The sequence below is a fragment of the Maylandia zebra genome, linkage group LG1 (genome assembly GCF_041146795.1).
Source record: "Maylandia zebra isolate NMK-2024a linkage group LG1, Mzebra_GT3a, whole genome shotgun sequence".
NCBI classification, from domain to species: domain Eukaryota; kingdom Metazoa; phylum Chordata; class Actinopteri; order Cichliformes; family Cichlidae; genus Maylandia; species Maylandia zebra.
Genome location: NC_135167.1, coordinates 21647628 through 21667793, shown reverse-complemented (window position 1 = coordinate 21667793; position 20166 = coordinate 21647628). Strand labels below are relative to the sequence as shown.

Genomic DNA, 20166 nt, shown 5'->3' with positions numbered 1-20166 from the left:
TTAAGCATGAAATCTGAGCACTCACTATAAGGGGCCAGTGAAAGCACATGGTAGTAAATTTTGAATTGACTTTGTTTTTTTTAAACTATCATCATTATTATTATTTTCTTAAATAATATCAGAGGTCTCAACCTTTGATATTAGTAAAATGTGTTCTTATACTTCCAATTCCGCCAGAGAGAAGCAAAGCACGTCTCTTCTGGGTACTCTGAGGAAGCAAAGAAGAAGAAGAACTTCCGCAAGTCACGGAAAGATTACCTAGGGGTGTTAGCTGCTAGCTCAAAGCTAGGTTAGCACTGTATGCATATGTGCAGTCTGTTCTCTAAATGTTGCCATGATTTAAGACCAAACTCCCCTCTCCGACTAACGACATCTCGGTAGGTAGACCATATACGTTTATTGTTAGGCATTTACTCCTTTTCTGGTCGGTTTCTAATGGCTGAAACACCTATTAATGTTAGTAAACTCGGTTAGCATGAATGTTTACAGAGCTAGTGTAGCTTACTAGTGGGTTACGTTAGCTGCTGTTAGGAAAGATAGTTTCTTAGCTAATTTCTGCAAATTTGGCGTTTGTTTAACGACCTTTTCTCTCTCACTCGCTTTTTATGTTATGGTTGCTATCATGGACATTGTGGTTTGGTGGCATCACCCTGATAGTGGTAACATTCCCGTTATCTAGCTTCGAGTCATTGGCAGCAAATGCATTGAAATCGGCATATAAACTAGTGATTTTTGCCAATCACGCGACAGAAGACTGGTTTTTAAACTGATGCCTAGTGTGCTTCGTGTTGTCTGAACACTTCCTGGAGTTGCCATTGATCCGAAACCTGTGTTTACAGCGGCTGGTTAACGAAGAGGTGTCAGACATGTATACCTCTGGGAAATACAGCTCGCGGGGCCCTGCTCTCATCCCTCGGATGAAAACCAAGCACCGCATCTACTACATCACCCTGTTTTCTGTGGTGCTGCTTGGACTAATCGCCACAGGGATGTTTCAGTTTTGGCCGCACTCCATTGAGTCCACAGCTGATTGGACCCTCGACAAGCGCAGTGTTCACGACGCACCTCTGATCAGACTTCCCGTCTCCAGTCCCATACCTGAGAGGGGTGACCTGAGCTGTCGCATGCACACCTGCTTTGATGTATACAGGTGTGGCTACAACCCTAAGAATAGAATCAAGGTAATGCTACCTGGAAACACTCCCCACACACAGACACTCAATTTTCTTACGTAGAAGTCACGAACAACTGTTGAAATTGTGCTTGCAGGTTTATATCTACCCTCTGCAGAGGTTTGTAGATGAATTGGGGGTCCCCATCAGCAGCACCGGCCTGTCTCGAGAATACAATGATCTGCTTAGTGCCATCTCTGACAGTGACTTTTACACAGACGATGTTACAAGGGCTTGCCTTTTCATTCCATCTATTGATGTACTAAATCAGAACTCCCTCCGTATAAGAGAGACAGCCCAGGCTCTGGCAATGTTACCCAGGTACTCGGTTTTTATTTTAATTCAGATCCTCAAAAAAAGTCTGAAACGCCTCCTGGTAATTACTTTGAAATATTGTCTAAATTTACATTACTGCAGTTTCAGTGGTGATCAGGACACCAAAACTCCACGTGTGGAATAACAAATCAAAATTGATTAAAAAAAAATGTTTAAATTGCTGACTTTCCCCAAAATTAAGGTCTCAAAAATCCCCTTCCCTCCCAAAGTTATACTTTGTACTGCTGTAAAATACTATAATAGATTTAATTTCAGCCTTATTTCATCACAATAGGTCTCTGTTGTGATGCCTCTGATTTTAAACATGTATTGGAGTTTAACTGTTTTGGTAGTTTTTAATCTGTAAAAGATTCACATATTGTCTCTTAAATATGCGCAATATTCTGTTTAACCAGTATTTTTTGATACCAAATAATACATTGATAAATTTTGAACTTCTTAAAACTACTAAATGGTAACAGCTTAAAGTCAAATAAGGCTTTTCTTTTTAAAATGAGCAGTTATTTATTCAGGTAATTAGAAAAACTTCAGTCAGTTTTCCATTGTTCAAATAATCTTCAAAGTGAGAAGTTGTTACAGCTCTGATCTTGATGATGATGTTTTGTTAGATGGGACAAAGGGATGAATCATCTGCTTTTCAACATGTTACCTGGAGGCCCTCCTGACTACAACACTGCCTTGGATGTGCCCAGAGACAGGTAAATGGAACACATCTTAACATAATTACTTTGCTGTGATTGAAGTCACTGAGAAATAAAAAAAAAAAAACATGATTTGAATTTACAGCATCGTAGTATTGTATGTTTAACTAATGCAATGGATAGGGATGGGTATTGATACGATTTTCACGATTCAGATTCCATTTTCGATTCTGTTTAACGATTCGATTTTTTATCGATTCTCTTATCGATTCTTTTTTAAAAAGGAGAACAGCGAATAGCTTAGAACTTTGTTTTATATCTTCTCTTTGAACAAGACAGAAATTTAGGAGTAACATGGCCTTACAAACCTAACAGTGAGATCTTAAGCGATCCACAGCCTACGGCTCTTCAATGGGGTGTCACAGGGTCCCCAGGAAAAAAAATTGTAAATGTAAAATAATAAAATAAATATTCTTCTGTAGCAATAACAAAGTATAACATAAATTATTCAGTAGCAATTACACAAGAATATCCTGTAATGTTCCTGCCTACAATTAAACACATTCTCTTACCAAACATCGGGGGCATCTGCTGTGGCAAATGGGTGCAAGCCTTTGACCACAAACTTAGTCACTGCTCGGTGACATTCGTCTATCCTGGCCTGAAAGGAGACGCTACCGGTGGACTGCAGCAAGAACTGCCAGCATCTGAGCCAGACTCTCTCTCTCATCATGGTCACCTAAATGCACAGTAATGGCAGGTTTTGTAATAAGGCAGATCGCGCAAACAAAATATGCACTGTTAGTTGATTATTTACCTGCCGCATTAACGGGAGAGGACGTGCAAACGTTAATGCTGCTGCTGGGTTGAGATTCACGAGTCCGGAGCGGAATTAAAAACACGACATTCATTTAAGGTCATCGTGTGTTTTGTGAGCAAATGCTTTTGCATATTCGTAGTGTTTCTTCCCTTAAATGAAATATCTACTTTGCAAGTATTGCAAGTTGCCCTGTTGTCATCCGTTCTCGTAAAGTATAATCAAACTTTTGAGCGTTTGAGCCGCTTAGGCGCCGTGTTTCCTGCCAGGTAAATGACGCTCCGCAATGTGGTGACGTCATTCGGGGCGACTGGAATCGATAAGGGAATCGTTTGCAAAAATGGCAAACAATTCCAAGGAATTGAAACAGTGCGAACCGGTTCTCGATACCCATCCCTAGCAATGGAACTGATTATATTAATGACTGATAATAGTAAACGAGATGCTCATATTTAGATCAAAGCTTTGAGACTTCCATAGTCTTTGTTCATTAATTCCATTAATTAATCCTCATCAGCTGAGGTTGTACTGGTACAGCTTAAAAGCTGTCTAGAAATATGATAAATAAGCTTTTATGTTGTCCAACAGCCTCCTGCTTGGAGGTAAAAATGCATTCAACTAGAAAACAATGTTAATCAGTTTTTGTGCAGAAATTATCAAAGTTCAAACAAGTATTTATCAAAACTGCAGTCATTCACAAATTGTTAAGAGTGATATTTTGATGCAGATGAAAGATCTACTTACAAGCAGGTAAGAGAGAACATGTTTTCCAGACCCTTTAAGGCAGGGGTGTCAAACTCAAATACACAGTGGGCCAAAATTCAAAACTGGAACAAAGTCGCGGGCTAACGTTAATATTTATTGAAATATATTTATTCCTCCAGATATAACAATGAATCTTTTCTTATGGACTCAAACACGTTTTGCTGAAAAACTGAATATGAAACAAGCAAAGCTTAATACTAAACAATATATATATATATTAGCTGTATAATACAGCTAATATATATATTAGCTGTATTATACAGCTAATATATAGCTGTATAATACAAATTACAGCTCTGATAGTAATTTGGTATGGCTTCGCGGGCCAAATGTAAGTAGGCTGCGGGCCAAATTTGGTTTATTACCACGTTTGAGACACTGAACACTATCTTAGCTGTAAGGAATTTCCTGTGCTCATCCACAGTGTATTTGGCATGGAGCCTCATCAGAACCAGGTGTGCATGTCAGCATGGTTTCACTTTATAGAAAAGTGAAACCACGAACTTAGTACAGAATCCATATCATTGGGAACTGTTTAAGAATATAACCACAAGCAAATCGGCATTGCTGTTAACAAAATGTAAATTTGAATGAGTGAATTTGTGTTGAGCGTGTTAAGGTTCCTCTTTTCTGGAAACATTGCTACAACCCAGATCTGTTTGTTTCAGAGCATTGCTGGCTGGAGGTGGTTTTTCTACATGGACCTACAGACAAGGTTATGATGTGAGCATTCCAGTTTATAGCCCCCTTTCTGCAGATGTTGACCTGCCTGAGAGACAACCTGGGTAAACACATGTCACACATTGACTAAATTAAAATCATTTCCTAATTTATCTTCTCTAATAACTGGTTTCCATATCTTCTGACTCCACCCAGGCCTCGGCACTACTTTATTCTTTCTTCACAAACTGCTATTCACCGAGAGTACAGAGCTGAACTGGAGCGATTGAAGGAAGAAAATGGAGAAGCCCTCCTTCTTCTGGACAAGTGTAGCAACCTCTCTCAGGGTGCTGCCTCTGCACGAAAACGATGCTACAAAGGGCAGGTGTACGACTACCCACAGATCCTGCAGGTGGGAAACATAACAATCTGCACTCAAAGAGTCATATTTTTCTCGTTAAGTGCACTCATTTAAAATCTATTTAATTTATTCATGTTCAGAATGCAGTTAAAGTTTTTTCCTTGTAATTAATAGTTTGTTCCCAACATTTCTCTGCAGGAGTCGTCATTCTGTGTGGTCTTGAGGGGGGCACGTTTGGGTCAGGCTGCCCTCAGTGATGTGCTACAGGCTGGCTGTGTTCCCGTCATTCTGGCTGACTCCTACATTCTGCCGTTCTCTGAAGTACTTGACTGGAAAAGGTCTGCCCTACATCTTAATACAGTGGAAAAATAAATCGTTTGAAAGCCTGTCATATTTAATGCTTTTGTTTCTGCACAGGGCATCTGTTGTTATTCCTGAGGAGAAGCTGTCAGAGATGTACACAATCCTGAAGAGTATCCCTCACCGACAGGTTGAAGAAATGCAGAGACAGGTACAAGACAGTGTTTAACATCTCTCAGCAAACTTCTGCAAAACTAAAGAACATTTGGTTGCAGTTTATATTTGGTTTGCACCATACATTTAGATGTCAATCAGATATCCACCATGTCGGATTGACATGCTAGTCGCTGGGTTTTACAGCACTTGCATGTCATGTCTGAGATGAACCTGGTCCTTAACCAGCCGGCCAACCAATCAAGCCCTTGAAAACCAAAACAAATTTTATGTCATGTGCAAAAGACAGAAATTTGGCTGGCAGTCTTCCTTTTTGTGAGTTTCCTTCTTTGCTTAGGCTAGATTTTTAAAAGGCTCTCTGAGGACTTTATGTTGATTCTAGCTTGAATGAAATGGACAGAGACGGCTCATTCGCTTTCCATTTGCTATGTGCATTGAGCCACAATAAACAAAAGTGAAAGCAGCCACGAGAGAGGTGCACCAGTTCAGCTGCTCCTCATTCACTTGTATCAACCCAAGTCCATTTACCAATTATACTGGCCAAACAGGCGTTTTAGGCCAAGGGCTCAAAGATGGGGTTGGTGTTGGATTACGCCAGATATACTCTAAAACATGGTTTGCTTGTCAGGTTGCTAGGTTTTTCTCGGGGGTGTGGTACTATGCTGTGGACATCTCACAGCTACCATGGAAGCATCTGATATTTTTTATTCACTGGTCACAGAAGTACTCTTTTGCCTTCTCTGATGGTGTACAGATGGATCAAACTGATCACCACTTGAGGGTTTTTTTTCTGATACATTTCTCTTACCAAATTCTTTTTTATCATGATTTAGATCATTTATCAGACTGAAAGAAGTCATTTTAAGACAGAATTTTACTTTAATGTTCAGGAAAAATGCTAGATAAAGCATGTTTCTAATATCCTTCTGTTTGTATTTGTTAAGTGCACCATGGTACATTCCCATGTTAAAAAAACAACAACTAAAAACACAAACCTTATTTATCAGAATGGGAACATCATAGTTTTGAGATGTATTAGCATTCACAGCCACAGTGGCTAAGTGCCAAAATTAACAAGGATGTGAACTTTTATTATAGGTCACTGGGGCACTTTTGCTTAATGTACGATTATCCAGATTATTCCCAAATAAGAGTACTGGACATTGTTCTACATAAACCATAGAGTAAAGTTCATGCTGATTTTTTTTTTAAAGCACATGTATAACAGAGCTTGAAAGGGACCTGTTGCGCTGATTTCCAGCTCCATACTTTTATTGTGAGCTCTACTGCAGTTCAAAATAAGTTCATGTACCCTAAACTGGGCTTTGTTGCAGCCCTTCAGTTAATCTGCTATCCAGACATATTAGTTCCTCTCCCTTTAGGATCACCCTGATTTTAATCCTACTTCCTTCTGATTGGTCCCTCCTCCCAAACAGGAAGAAAAGCAGATGAGTGAGATTTCTGAAGTGACAGCCAGAGATATGAAGGATGTCCTCGCTTGTTGACATCATACAAAGCTAAAAGTTAACTAAAACTTGGTCTGACAACAAGCAACCAGTTTGAAGTTAGAAAGGTTCATAGGTTAATTAAACATACACTGACCTCGATATGTGGAACTTAGGTGCTGTTTAATATAAACTTTCATTGTTGTAAAGGGAAAACTCAGTGGGTCCATTTAAACTTTTGAGATAATGTATTTTGTTAGATCTGCCAGCAGAGGGCTCAGCAACCCTTGATTTCAGAGTGTGTAAATCTTAGGTGGCGTGATTTGTAGTAATTGTCATATTGCGTGGGGTGGGGTTTCCAAACAAGAAAGGAAATCGGGAAAGAGGGAGATTTGATGAGAAAACAAATCGGACTAAGATAAGCTACTTTTGTTTATACTGTTAATACTGTTGAGCCTCTATTAGTAGCCAGCGGACTTGGTTGAAGCTGCAGAACTCATTTTCAAATTTGAGATGATGTAATTGCATCAAATTAGGTCACATTTAAAAAGGCCACATACTAAACAGCTGTGAGATGTTAACAGTGCTCAATTGAGGCCACTCCAGAGCCAGTGTTTGTGTATTTACTCCCGTTGTTTTCTTTGGGTCATACCCTCAAAATAGGACACATAGATCAAATAAATCAATTCTGTCATTAAATTAGAATACATAAGAGAGATGGAGGGAGTTACTGCCAGTGAGTTTAAGTTAAACTTACTCCTCATCTTTTCCTTAGACTGTTTCTAGTTTGCTGACCCTGCCTATTGTCCCAACTTGCAATAGTCTCACTGTATAGGTATTCCTGTAGTCTTCTTCTTACATGCAAGCCTTCATTCAGAACTGAGCAGTCAGAACAATGACAGTGGCTTCACTGGCTTTTTTTGGTCATTTATTTGTTGCCCATTAAATTTAGTAGCAGGTTGTTAATTTTACCAATTGAGTTGCAAATTTAATCTCAGCTGAGGTGCTCCAACAGATTCCTGTTTTCTTTCCTAAACACAAACCCAGGAGTTATATAAACTTCGCAGTTTAAGGTTAAATAAAACATGAAAACACAGGTTAAACAAAGGAAAATGGGAATCACCGCATTGTGTGCTTCTTTGTTACACTACAAAATGTTTTGGAGCCACACAAACCTGCTGATGAAACTGGAATGGAAAGGTTTTCCCGGTAAGCGTGATTTGAACAGACTTCAGGTTTCACTGCTGTTTTTGATTATATCAAAAACACTAATGACTGCCTATGTCTGTACACAACTCAGTGACTGCCAATTCTGGTTTACAGGTTAATTCATGTGTCAGGCACTTGAGAGCTACAGCTGATTTAAACAAAGCCATGCAGAATACCGTCAGCTTAACTGTTATTGTGCACTGCTTTGACATTTTAATGATTATAAACAACAAAAAAGCAGGAGCTGCTGGGGAGTATTTTAAACCAGCCATTACATCAGATTACTGTTACATCATACATGAATTATTTTTCACCATTTGCAGCGGCCTCATAGTTAAAATTTACATTACACCAGTATTTTTAAAAAAATGATTGGAGAAGTAATTTTTGTTCAGCTTATGGATTATTTGGTTGGACGTATTTGTACTGCTGTACTTTTTGTTTTAAGCAGTAGAACCAACAGGGACCAAGTATAGACTATAGACTTGCTGCACGGTTACTGCTCCAGTTGGAAGACGTAGAAAGGGTTTCTCTTCTCTCTTGCAATGATGTCTGTTCTTCCCTGCTCATAAAAATTCCTCCAGGCGCTGGGAGAGGGTGGAGGGGAGGGGAATGGGCCCTCAGGCCAGCACAGTTTGCTTTTTGCCTCCTCCCGGTCGGAAAAGAAACTTTCATCACTGGCTGATTTATGGACCGTTGGGATTCCCCCTTGAGATTAGAAAGTCTTTTTGGATTCTCCTCAGCTCCTCTGTAAAAATATAGTCTCTTTTTGTTGTTCTACATCTCCAATCTTTCATCTCATGACATCGACATTGGCGATTTAGGGAAATGTCTCATGGTTATGTGTTAACAAGCTCTTTGTTTAACATAGAGCATCCACAAAATGCAGTAATGCTCATGGACGCATCCATTAGGAGGGCAGACTCTAAGATATTTACATCCTTCACCCCAAAACTATCAGTAATTCAGATTGGGTGGAGTCATATAAGTGTAACATGGCACTGTCCCTTGAAGTTTCATAACAGTCGGATCTTGAAGCAATTTTCATGATTATAGAAATTTAACACATAGATGACTTCCATGCTTCCAATATTGACAAAAACACAAAAACTATGTGAAGTCAATGGTGAATGAGAGCACTTGGAGATTCCAGAGTCCGTTGCTGTAGCATTAAGATATGGGTTAAGAGTTCACTTATCATAAAGTCAAAGCAGAGATGTGTTGAAGGAAAACAGACGCAGTCAAAAGAGATTTCATTGGGCTTCAAAAGAAGAGTCGTTGAAGGACAAAGACGTTGGAGAGGGCTGCAAAATTGTCTTCAAAGATGTGGGCCAGGGAATATCTGGATTTTATAGTTATGACAACACTCTGGTGTTATTTTTTTATAACTGCTCCACTCTGTAGGTTAATATGAGAATAAAAAAAATTTTTTGGAGGACATAATATCATTTCATGTGGCCAGTGAAATAACATATTTATCTTAAAGTTAGTAGTTCTAGATTTACAGTTCTGCTGTGAAAATATATATTTTTTTTTATATGCACTGATTTATCTTATATCTATTTGCAGCATTTTTTTAAATAATATTTACGTAAGATATGTTGCTAAAGTTAAATGCACTGGTTCTTGGATAGTGCTTTTCTGTTCTAGTTGAGCATTCAGAATGCTTTCTCATTCACCTCCTCATAAAAGCACGTCTTTATTACATCTGAGTGCGTTCTATCAAACATTAATTTTCCAATGAAAGCATCGGCGAACATCTTGGGTTTAGTATCTTGTCCAAGGATACTTTGGAATGTAGACTGGATCATCCAGGGATCAAGCCATTGACCTTCTGTTTAGTAGATGACCTGCTCTACCTCCTGAGCTACATGAGACGAAAGAATATACGTAACACTGAATGTGAATGCACTGACCCTAGGCATGTCGTGTTTTTACTCTGGCTTGCCTGTTTCCAGTTTTAAGTAGTTTTGTGTCATTTGTCTACAGGCACGCTGGTTCTGGGAGGCCTACTTCAGCTCCATGAAGGCTATTGGCTTGACAACTCTCCAGATCATCAACGATCGCATCTACCCATATGCTGCGCGTACTTATGAGCAGTGGAACAATCCACCTGTGGTGGTATGTAACTGTCTACACTTGACATTGACATGCATATTGCAAATGTTTGTAACTTTTAGTCACCAAACAGGTTATTTAATGTTCTATTATTATCTTTTAGTTTTGTGCTGTTGCTTTTTTTTTTTTTTTTTTTTTCATTTCTTTTGCAGCAAACATCTGTATAACCTATAAAGTCCTTGGCTATTATGTGCTGAGCTGCTCAGTTGTATTCCTAGAAGTTTTTTTTTTTTGTTGTTGTTGAAGACATCTGAGTGACACTCGTCCAAAATAGAGCTTTGGCTGTACACACGCTCACAGTACCACATAAGCTTTCCCACTCTCCTGTGCCTTATAAATCAAAGCCTCTTTAGTAGAGTGACAGTAGATGCCTTCCCTCTTTCTGAAATACCACAGATGCAGCGCTTCACAGTTTGGTATACACCCAGATAGCTTTGAGGGAGCCAGTTTGTGTCAGCAGTTCTGCGCTCAGAGGATGCCTCCATTGTGGTGAAAACTAAGTTCCCGTACGCCTGAGTCATTGTGTTTGTAGCGAGAACGCTGGATGTGAAAGAATGGTCTCTGTGTGTGTGCATGTGTGTGCTTAGCATCCCTGTGGTTATAAGAGTTTGTGGCTGCCGACATCTTGGCTGGGGCGACCATCTCTCAGGAGTTGTTAATCAGCTCGGTCTGATCTAGAGTCTCCTCCATCCTCCGCCTGTGGTGTAGAGGCGTGTGCATGTCAGCTTGTGTGTAGATGCATAATAATGGCCTTGGATCTGTCAGATGTCTACAAGTACCACATTTTAAGTAGATCCACTAAAATGCCAAGATTAGAGGTGGCACTTGCAATCAGGATGCGTGGATGTAAACAGTCAACACTTTGAGGGGGTTTTTTGGTGGGGGGGACTCCCTTTCCAGTTCTGCTTAAGTCCGTATAGTATTTCAGGATGAACTGGTTATCCAGCTGTTCACTCTCAACCACGACTTCACTCTAAACCAGCTCGCTTCACAAAACAGCTTCACTTGACATTTGCCTCTTGTGTCAAAATGTTTCGTATTAACATCTAAGCCACCAGTCCATCCCATCAGAATTACTCTGGTCTCAAAGTTTGTCCCAACCCAGAGGGTGTTGACGGTGTCACAGGACAGGTCTTTAGATTAACCTGCCTGAAATGGGAGATAAAGTGTTGTCTGTATGAATTCTGTGAATGGATGGTGAGGAGAACTTGCACACAGCACTAAATACATCAGGCAGACATTTTCCCCCTCTCTTCCCCTAGTCTTTTGGTGGTAATTGAAAGCACATTGCCCAGGACTGCTGGTGCCTTTGGAGAGGGGGTTTCAGAATAAGGGACAAGCTGCTTTTTGTTTGGGATTTGTAGGAAGGGGGCATACTTGTAAGGTTTTTACATTACAAGAACTGAGGCATCTCAGACTTTATAATTTGCCACAGTTTAGGTTTTTGTGGTGATTGGGACCTGGGCATAGGAAAGTCTTTTTCTTGTTTTTTCTTAAAGTTAGAGTACAATCTTTGAGTATTTGGGCATTACTTCTTTAAAAAAAAGTTAAATATGAAAGAAAAGAACTGCTATGAGGTCAAAGTGCTGACTTTGAACGACATACTGAAGGCTGTGTGTGAAATGTCATTGAATAGTATTTTATATGCTAAAGTAAGGTTTTGTTTTTTATAAGTTAACTGAGTAGTACATGAAGTGCATGCTATTCTTGGGAGAAAGTTTAAGTATCTGGTCACCGGTCAATACACCATCTTAAATATCCCACAGTAGAGCAGGGCGATATGACCAAAAATATTTATCATGATATACATTTGAAAATTTGCAATAACGATATAACTGGTGATATAATTGACACTAGACAAAATACTTTACATGCTCTACCAAAAATACTGCTTTGTTGTGTATCTGATGAATGAAAGCTAAACCAGTTCCACACCACTGAAGTTGCAGCATTTTTACAAACCAGTTCTGATTCATCAGTTTCATTCAACGATCCGCTTTCACCCTTCTCATTCTCCATCACGGCCATGTGCGCATGTAAACAAAGGCACTGCGCATGCACGTTTTACCCAAATTCTATCGCGATATTTCCTTTTCTTATTGTTGCCCAACATTATACCGGTATTACCGTGAATGGTATGATATGACCCAGCCCTAACCCACAGTGTAATGCAGTACATGGCAACACAGCTCGATGACAATGAGGACACTAAGATCTAATACTAACAATGCTTTAGTTAAAAACTGACATGAATGCACGAAGTAGTGCCTCAGAAGGATTCCTAGGACTTTTTAAATGGTTGAACCAGTGTGTAAATAATCAACAAGTCCATCACATGTGTATAAAGAGAAGTTAAATATTTAAAAATACAGTTTTGGGCCCATCAGAAAATGATTAAATTCCTTGGATGAGAAAAAAATGCTACAAGTAACTCAAGTAATGACATGCTAACAGAAGTTGTGTAGCAGTTCTCAGATGTCCTGATGTCTAAGATTAGAGAATAACCACCTAAGCAGTTCAAACAACCAAATAAAATTCTTCTTCTTAGTTTAAATGTTTAGTATAAAAGCAAAATGACTCCTACCACTATTTGATGGTTGATATTCGAGCTGTGGCTTTCTTTTATCGAATCTTTTCTGTTTGACAAATGACTAAACTGCTCTCAGTGTCTTTTAGTCTGTTTTCATGCAACTGTGCTGCCTATATGTGTTAGTTTAATTGTTTCCCCCTCTTTTTATTTGACAATGTGACAACGACCACAGTGAAGTTTCCACTTGCCAGTAAAGTGCTTTTTTTTTTTTTTTCTCTAATTGTGATGGAGTGAGTGATGTTGTGTAAAAGGCAGTGGCCGTGTCTCTGTTGACAGACTTGTGTTGATGCTGTGGAAGCAGCCACATAATCACACTGTGGCCACCTGGGACCAGAGAAGAAACGGGGTTTATATGTACTTCAAACAGACCACAGATTTACTGTGTTAGATGCGCTCTCTTTGCTGTGCTCAAACACAGTGGAACTTTTTTTGGAGCTTTTGATGAAGTTTATCAAGGGTGCCCTGAAGGTCTTATATTCTTATATTTGGCAGTAGCGCACGCTTGTTAAGTGGAAGATATGGTTTGGTTTTATTTCCCCTATAAAAACACCCTTTAGAAACAACTTGTTTTTTGAGACTGGTTTCAGTAAGTTCAAAAGGAGCATAGATTTAAATGATAATCCCACTCCATGTATTGTATTTGTACTTTTAGAAATAGTTTTAAGCAGTTTACTGAGGACTGCATTCTGTTCTTATTTACTTTGTGCACACCATCACAATTTCTTTTGGAGGTGAGTTTGTTTTTTTTAATCTAACTAACGGATTTACATCCAGGATTACGTTCCACACTGACTTTAGATGGCCGCTACTCGCAACTGGGAAATTCTTTTCATTTTTATGACTGTTCCATCCCATCCCGTCCTCCCTGTCCAGCCCACTTTCTCCTACATTTTCCTACCTTAGTCTCACTTGTCACAATAGCATCACAAGATTAGTAGGCACGAGAGGTTGGACACCTGTCTCAATTTCCAACTCCTTTCTTGTCCTTCTGTGCTACTGCTTCTGTAGGGTTTACTTGGCACTGTCACTGGAAGCTTTTGGCTTTAAATACTCAGCCTCTGCTAGGCCCTTTGACACACTGTTGGACGATTCTTGCTCCATTATAAAAAGTGACCTCACTCACCACTAAAGCCCTGTTATTGGGCATTCAATCATGGAAACCATGACAGACTGGTTTGACACAGAATTCATGAGACTAGCGCTACAGTGGCTTTGCTTGGAAAGGACAAAAAGAGTGAATGATAAAGAATTGAAAAAGATGCTCCAGGCATTAAAAGCTTATGTCTTTCTTTGTCGCCTTTCTTGTACAGAAGTGGTCCAGTGTAAACAGCCCCCTGTTCTTACCACTCATCCCACCGAGGGCTCCTGGATTCACAGCAGTGGTGCTAACCTACGATCGTGTTGAGAGTCTTTTCCGGGTCATCACGGAAATCTCCAAGGTGCCTAGCTTAGCTAAACTGCTGGTGGTGTGGAATAACCAGAACAAGAGTCCTCCTGAGGGTGAGTGGAAAACATTCAAGGTCATGAAACTTTTCAGAAGCCTATACCCACTTTGAAGTTTACTGGGTCAAACCAAACTAGCTAGGTAATGGAAGCAATCTTGTAGAAGAGACTGTGATTGGTATTCTTGTTAAATTTTGTGTTCAATTGAGAGGGGTTTCTGATATTTACTTCTGCCCTAAATTACCAGTCACAACCACAACAGCCCTCAACTGCACTTCTATTGTGATACCATATTCTTGCTTCCTGCTTTTCAACCAGTTTCACCCAGCGACAGCCAGCAGTCACTCACCAACTGGTCAGGACCAGTCTGCAATCACAGGATATTATTGATTGGTCTCTTGGCCTGTGTGCCTGAGCAATAAATGTCTTCTGTACAACAGATAAATGATAATGGAGAGAGCAGCCAAAACTCATCTCCCCACAAACGGTTTCATGCTCTCTGGTTGCACAGAGGGTTTTTAAATAAATAAATAAAAAAAGTAGAGCGGACTGGCAAAACACTGCCCCTAAAAAGAGAAGTGTATTAATGATATGCAGATCACCTAGCTACTAATTTACTGATTGCTCAGCGCTCCAGTCACAGTCACACGTAGAGTAAATAAATGTGTTGGTGCTAATAAAAAAAGAACCTGTTATTAGGATTTGGTTGGTACCAACTAACTCTGTTTAACTTTTTCTGCTTTTCTCTCAGGCTATTTATCATCATTAGTTCTTTACAGATTTTTGATAGTGAGGTCTTATTAGTGGTTATTTATGGCACGGTGCCCTATAATTATTTACCCTTATTAGGCAGTTAAGTATAAAATGGTTAGGTCCTTATCCCACCGACACCTTAATTCAGATGAAGGTGTTTTATTCCGAGAATTAAGTCTGTCTTTCTGCTGTAAGAGTTGGCTAATGTACTCAAGTAGTGAATGGCTTTGAAGTGCTGTTAGTTGCCTTTTCATTAGAGGCATCAGCGGCGCCTGGTTTGATGGAGCCTTTGTGTCCTATTAGACTTAACAAGGGGCCATTGATGGGTCAGACTTATGGGGCACAACCCACTATGAAGGCAAATTTCTTCCCCATTCACACCTAGCCTAGATTTGATGTGTTAATGGCTTACTGTTTTTGCTCCACCCTTCTTTTTTTTTTTAATTTTGGGGGTTTTTTTATACACAATCCAGCATTACATCTATTTTTAGCAGTAATTTGTTTTATAGCAAATAATCTTTTGACTTTTATTGTCTTGTTTATAAGCCTGGAGGAAAAAAACAGAAAAAAAACTGATGACAGATCCAAAGAGAGTGTGAAAAAAGAAACTCAGGGCATTAAACTCAGCTTATTTTTGACAATAGCTTTTGACAGGAGACCTCAGACTTGGTTAGGAGGACCTGGAGCTCCTCTCATGGGCTTCCAGGCCTCAGTTACTCCATTAATGGGGGAACACATTCTGTGTGATCTGTCTGTGCCATAGTCCGTGCCATGGACACTGCCCAAGATCTTTGAAATGCTCCCCTGTTGGTCTGCCTCCTGAAGAATCGTAGTGTGGTTAGATTTGCATGTGCTTGAGGTTAGTATAGCGATATGAGTCAGTGAGGGAAGTTAAGCTCCCACAGCGCTATTTTTCCACTGCCAGCAAAGATTTCAAAACCTCTTTCAGGGGTAAATGATATCTTCACACACTGATTTTTTTCTAATCATTTTCAACCCCTAAATGTCTTCCACATACATCTCATTTTTATTTGCAGTCATTTAATTTGATTATTCAGTGACACCAAATATAGCCAACTCATTATCACATAACGTGAACTCAGCAATGTTTGTCTTTAAAAGTACAATTTTGGAATTTTTCTTTCTGTTTAAAAAAAATAAAATAAAAATGTTTTGTTTTTTCACCATTGATAGAAACTCTTTGGCCGAAGATCAGCGTCCCACTCAAAGTCGTGCGAACCAAAGAGAACAAACTGAGCAACCGTTTCTTCCCCTATGACGAGATCGAGACCGAAGCTGTGCTAGCGATCGATGATGACATCATCATGCTAACATCTGATGAACTGCAGTTTGGCTACGAGGTGAGGAAAAACAAAAGAAGAATTTAACCTTGGCCATACTTTCCAGTCATCTCCCTGATGGCAGGTATTGCAGGGAACCACTTCAAGTTGATCCCAGAGTTTAAAGTCATTGAGTGAGATTACAGTGTTTATTCTCTAGTGGTTGGGGATTTGACGGCCTGTTTAATGTGTTTGATGTGTGAAGAACAATAACAGGTCTGGAGCTGATGCTTTCCATACTCACATACCTGTCCAGCTCTTTTTAGCCATGCACACTCACCTGAATCCATTTAAAAACCATTTAATAAAATTATGCTCAGTTAAAGGGTAATTACGCTGAATTACAGGCCGTATAGAGGAGGAGTTTCACTGTTGGTGACTCTGCTTATAGAGGGAGGTCAGATTGACTGCTGGTGTTGAGCCAGCAGCCTGTTGAAATATTCAGCTTGTCATGAATCAGTTTCTTTCTGAAAGCGTTCTCTTTGTTTTCCAAGTTTTTGACTTTGAGTAATTGTTTTTGGAAAAGCATCAGACACGGATGTAAGATTAAAACTTCAATTTGAAATTTGTTCTGAATATTTCATTTTTTAATGCAAGTCCTTAATTCTTATCTCTGTTCGCGTTAGCTGAGTGTTAGACGATCTGTCTTCTCTTCTGCTCTTTCCAGGTTTGGAGGGAGTTTCCAGACAGGCTGGTGGGCTACCCCGGGCGGCTGCACCTCTGGGACCATGAAATGGGAAAGTGGAAGTATGAGTCGGAGTGGACCAATGAGGTCTCCATGGTTCTAACTGGAGCTGCCTTCTACCACAAGGTGATCTGAGACAGGTTGCTTGAAAACAAGTTGAGCTTTAATTTGCCGTTTTTATACATGTCGCGTTTGTTTTCGTTGGAAAAATGAGCCCATGTTTCAGCATGTTTAAGACTTCACAAGAAGTATGTAACAGTTCAGCAAAAGTTGGGGTAATTTCTGTGGGAAGATGATAAAGCATAGACTTTGGGTCGCAAGTCAATTTTGGAATTTGTGCCCTCGTGGTCCCAGCATTGCTATGTTTTTGTATTGCTGCAACTATTTTCTACACTAGCAATTTGTCAGTGAAAATGTGTGAAGCTCATCTTAGATTAGACCACAGCATCAGTAGTGCATTGATGTAAACGAAGTATTGAAGGTACTGATGGTACTTTTGCTTCACAGTAATGCAAAAAGCTAGTCTTTGAAAGGCATTTGTGCATTGAGTTTAAAGGAAATTAGAAAAACAATAGTTCTCCTTACATGATGCTGGTTCACTATGTTAAACTGTCCGCTCTTTTCTTTCTTTTCAGTACTTCAACTATTTGTACACATACAAGATGCCGGGAGACATCAAGAACTGGGTGGATGCTCACATGAACTGTGAAGATATTGCCATGAATTTCCTGGTGGCCAACATCACTGGCAAAGCCCCCATAAAGGTATGTTCATGGCTCTGTCTGGTCTGGGTGTTAAAAGTTTGCGTGGGGAGTCTGTAGCCTGACACAGCAGACCAGCATCTCTGGGTCTGATCAGCTCTCACCCTTCAACATCACAGCCTCTCCCCCTCCCCATCACCCCAACTCTGTCCAGGTGCAGGGGCCCTGAGCTAAAGCCCGACCTTAACCTCCCTTATCTGGGAGTCACTCACTGACACTCCCCCTCCCAGTGTGTTTTTCTAAGCTCACTAGGGCTTATGCACACTCTGCACACTTTCTTACACCTGCACCTCTGGTCCTACCTCCCATAACATCTCCAACAGGTTCCTTAACTTACCCTCTTTGACCAAGAATATCTGTCTTCCCCTTCCTTCTACACACGTACATTCAAATGTTCACATGTTCATGACAAAAGTCAAGGGAAGGAAATGTCCTGCCGATAAGAATTAAAAAGTAATTCTTCACACTGTCTGCAACAAAAGTTCTCTTTGGATGTCAAAGACTTGCTTCATTTGACCAAACTGCTCCTGTTTAGGATGCTGAGCCTTAACAAACCCTGAAGTGAGCAAATATCACTGGTGTGACTGTAACTGTGCTTCTGTTTAGGTGACTCCAAGGAAGAAGTTCAAGTGCCCTGAATGTACTGCCATAGATGGACTGTCGCTGGATCAGACACACATGGTGGAGAGGTATTTGTTTTCCAAATGATCAACAAAAGAGCAGCTGAAATTCCCTCAGATCATTTTAGTTTGGTGCAATTTCAGAACATCAGTAGTAGAGTGTGTTTATTGCACTGTTTGTTTTCTAACAGTCTAAAAAAAACCAAGAAAATAATTTTGTACAAAGACTAAAAATAAGTGAAAAAGTAGCCAATGTCCAAAAACAAACATTATAAAAACCTTCATGTAGCAATTGCATAAAATGTCAAAATAATGTAAGTGACCTTAATGTACCCAATCTCAGTATTGAGTCTATTAAGGGTCAGATGCTATATGAATGGTTTTATCATGCTTGTTGATAAAATGTCTCCCGCTCTGTAGATCTGAGTGCATCAACAAGTTTGCCTCAGTTTTCGGGACGATGCCTCTGAAAGTGGTGGAACATCGCGCAGACCCGGTGCTCTATAAAGATGACTTCCCAGAGAAGCTGAAGAGCTTCCCCAACATCGGCAGCCTCTGACCAGCCAGCAGAGGATGTTTGGACCCCATCACAGCCTCAGCACTCAAACACGCATAACCAACACTGTTTTCTGACTGAAGCGGGATGTGCTCATGTCCCCTCTCAGTTCAAGTGATTTTTGTTTTTACCTTGAATTTAATGACATCAGGTTTATATTTTAAATCAGAGTTAAACCAAAATCTGAGGTGGCTGTGAAGTAGTCTGACGTTTGACGGACAAGGCCGACTGACTCCAGGTTTTTGGTCCCTCACTGTTACCGTTTTGGAGCTGGTTGCTTTGGGCTCCAGCTACTCTCGATTCAGTGTATACAGTGTATATATTTGTATTTTGCAGCAGTGCTGTATAATTTATGATTCTCCAACACAAACTTTCTCTTCTATGTTTTTCCTTCTTTCCAAAAAGCTGACATCGGACATTATTCTTAAAACTGTACAACACAGAAAGAGTAATAAATGTTAAAGTTAACACGATAAATATCAAAACGATTCAAGGACACATCCGTGTACACTTTATTCATGATGTACAGTGCTTTATGCAGTCAGAGCGGACCTTGGGAAAAAGCTGGCACCGTAAATCTAAGATTTAGAGTGAGTAGGCGATTTGGAAAAAGGCATGTCGAGCTACTGGAGCATTTCACTGCAACTGTAATTTTATACCGCCTGAGCGAGCCTTTCTTTGTATTTATGCGTAGAAATGTAAGAAAACTGTGATGCTTATTAAAGCATCTACTAAGTCAGTTCATGAATTGTCTATGAACACTACATTAGAATAGAAGACTGGTTGACAAATCCACATTTTTCAAAACAGACATAAACGGTTTGTTTGTTTTTCCTGTTTTGTTTTTTTTAATCTAACCTATTGTGTATGTTTCACTTTTTGACCTTTTTTGTCACTAATTTCTCCAGTTGCATCATTAAGGCAGCAAATCTGAGAGCAGTGCGGTCTTTTAAGATGGTTTTGTTTGTTTGTTTTAAATTTCCCTTTCCCGTTGTTTTCATATTTTTTTCGACTGGGGTTTATGCATTTAACTGTATATATGTGACTTTGTAATACAAATAAAACCCTGCACAACCATGTACCACAGTTTTGTTTTGTTTTTTATTTTCCTCGATGTTCAAGAGAGGTGGGAAAGAAGATGAGGAAAGACACTTTCCTCTTTAACGTCTGCCTCGCGCTGTAATCTGTGACTGTCCAGATCAGCCCCTCCGTGACACGGCCGATCCACTGTTCCCTCCAGGCTGTCACCTGTTGTTAATATAGCTGCCTAATCCACCCTGTTCAATGTCAGCGGTTCAAAAGGGTGCAGTTCGTATTTTTGTCAGCTTCAATTAGTGTGATAGTCTTGTGGGTTGCGCGATCTCATTTCAGCACTCTTGTCCCTTCAAAGGACCTGAAACGCACGGGGATTTCACAATGT

At 39.9% G+C, this 20166-nt stretch overlaps 1 protein-coding gene across 1 annotated transcript; it reads left to right on the top strand.

The window, feature by feature from the left end:
* Window positions 1-217: 217 nt before the first annotated feature.
* ext2 (exostosin glycosyltransferase 2) lies at window positions 218-19827 on the top strand. Its single transcript, XM_004543204.4, has 15 exons — window positions 218-377; window positions 840-1181; window positions 1270-1493; window positions 2117-2206; window positions 4400-4516; window positions 4608-4803; window positions 4951-5090; window positions 5170-5263; window positions 9870-10001; window positions 13899-14088; window positions 15979-16145; window positions 16792-16935; window positions 17445-17573; window positions 18177-18259; window positions 18611-19827. Exons 2-15 carry the CDS (start codon window positions 867-869, stop codon window positions 18747-18749), a joined length of 2160 nt encoding a protein of 719 aa, XP_004543261.2. The 5' UTR covers window positions 218-377; window positions 840-866; the 3' UTR covers window positions 18750-19827.
* The last annotated feature ends 339 nt before the right edge of the window (window positions 19828-20166 follow it).

Bases quoted from the DNA above. Each gene is read 5' to 3' on its own strand.
- ext2 (XM_004543204.4), top strand. From the start codon at position 867: ATGTATACCTCTGGGAAATACAGCTCGCGGGGCCCTGCTCTCATCCCT. The intron at 2,207-4,399 runs GTAAATGGAACA...TGTTTGTTTCAG, and splicing joins TTGGATGTGCCCAGAGACAG to AGCATTGCTGGCTGGAGGTG. The intron at 10,002-13,898 runs GTATGTAACTGT...TTTCTTGTACAG, and splicing joins GGAACAATCCACCTGTGGTG to AAGTGGTCCAGTGTAAACAG.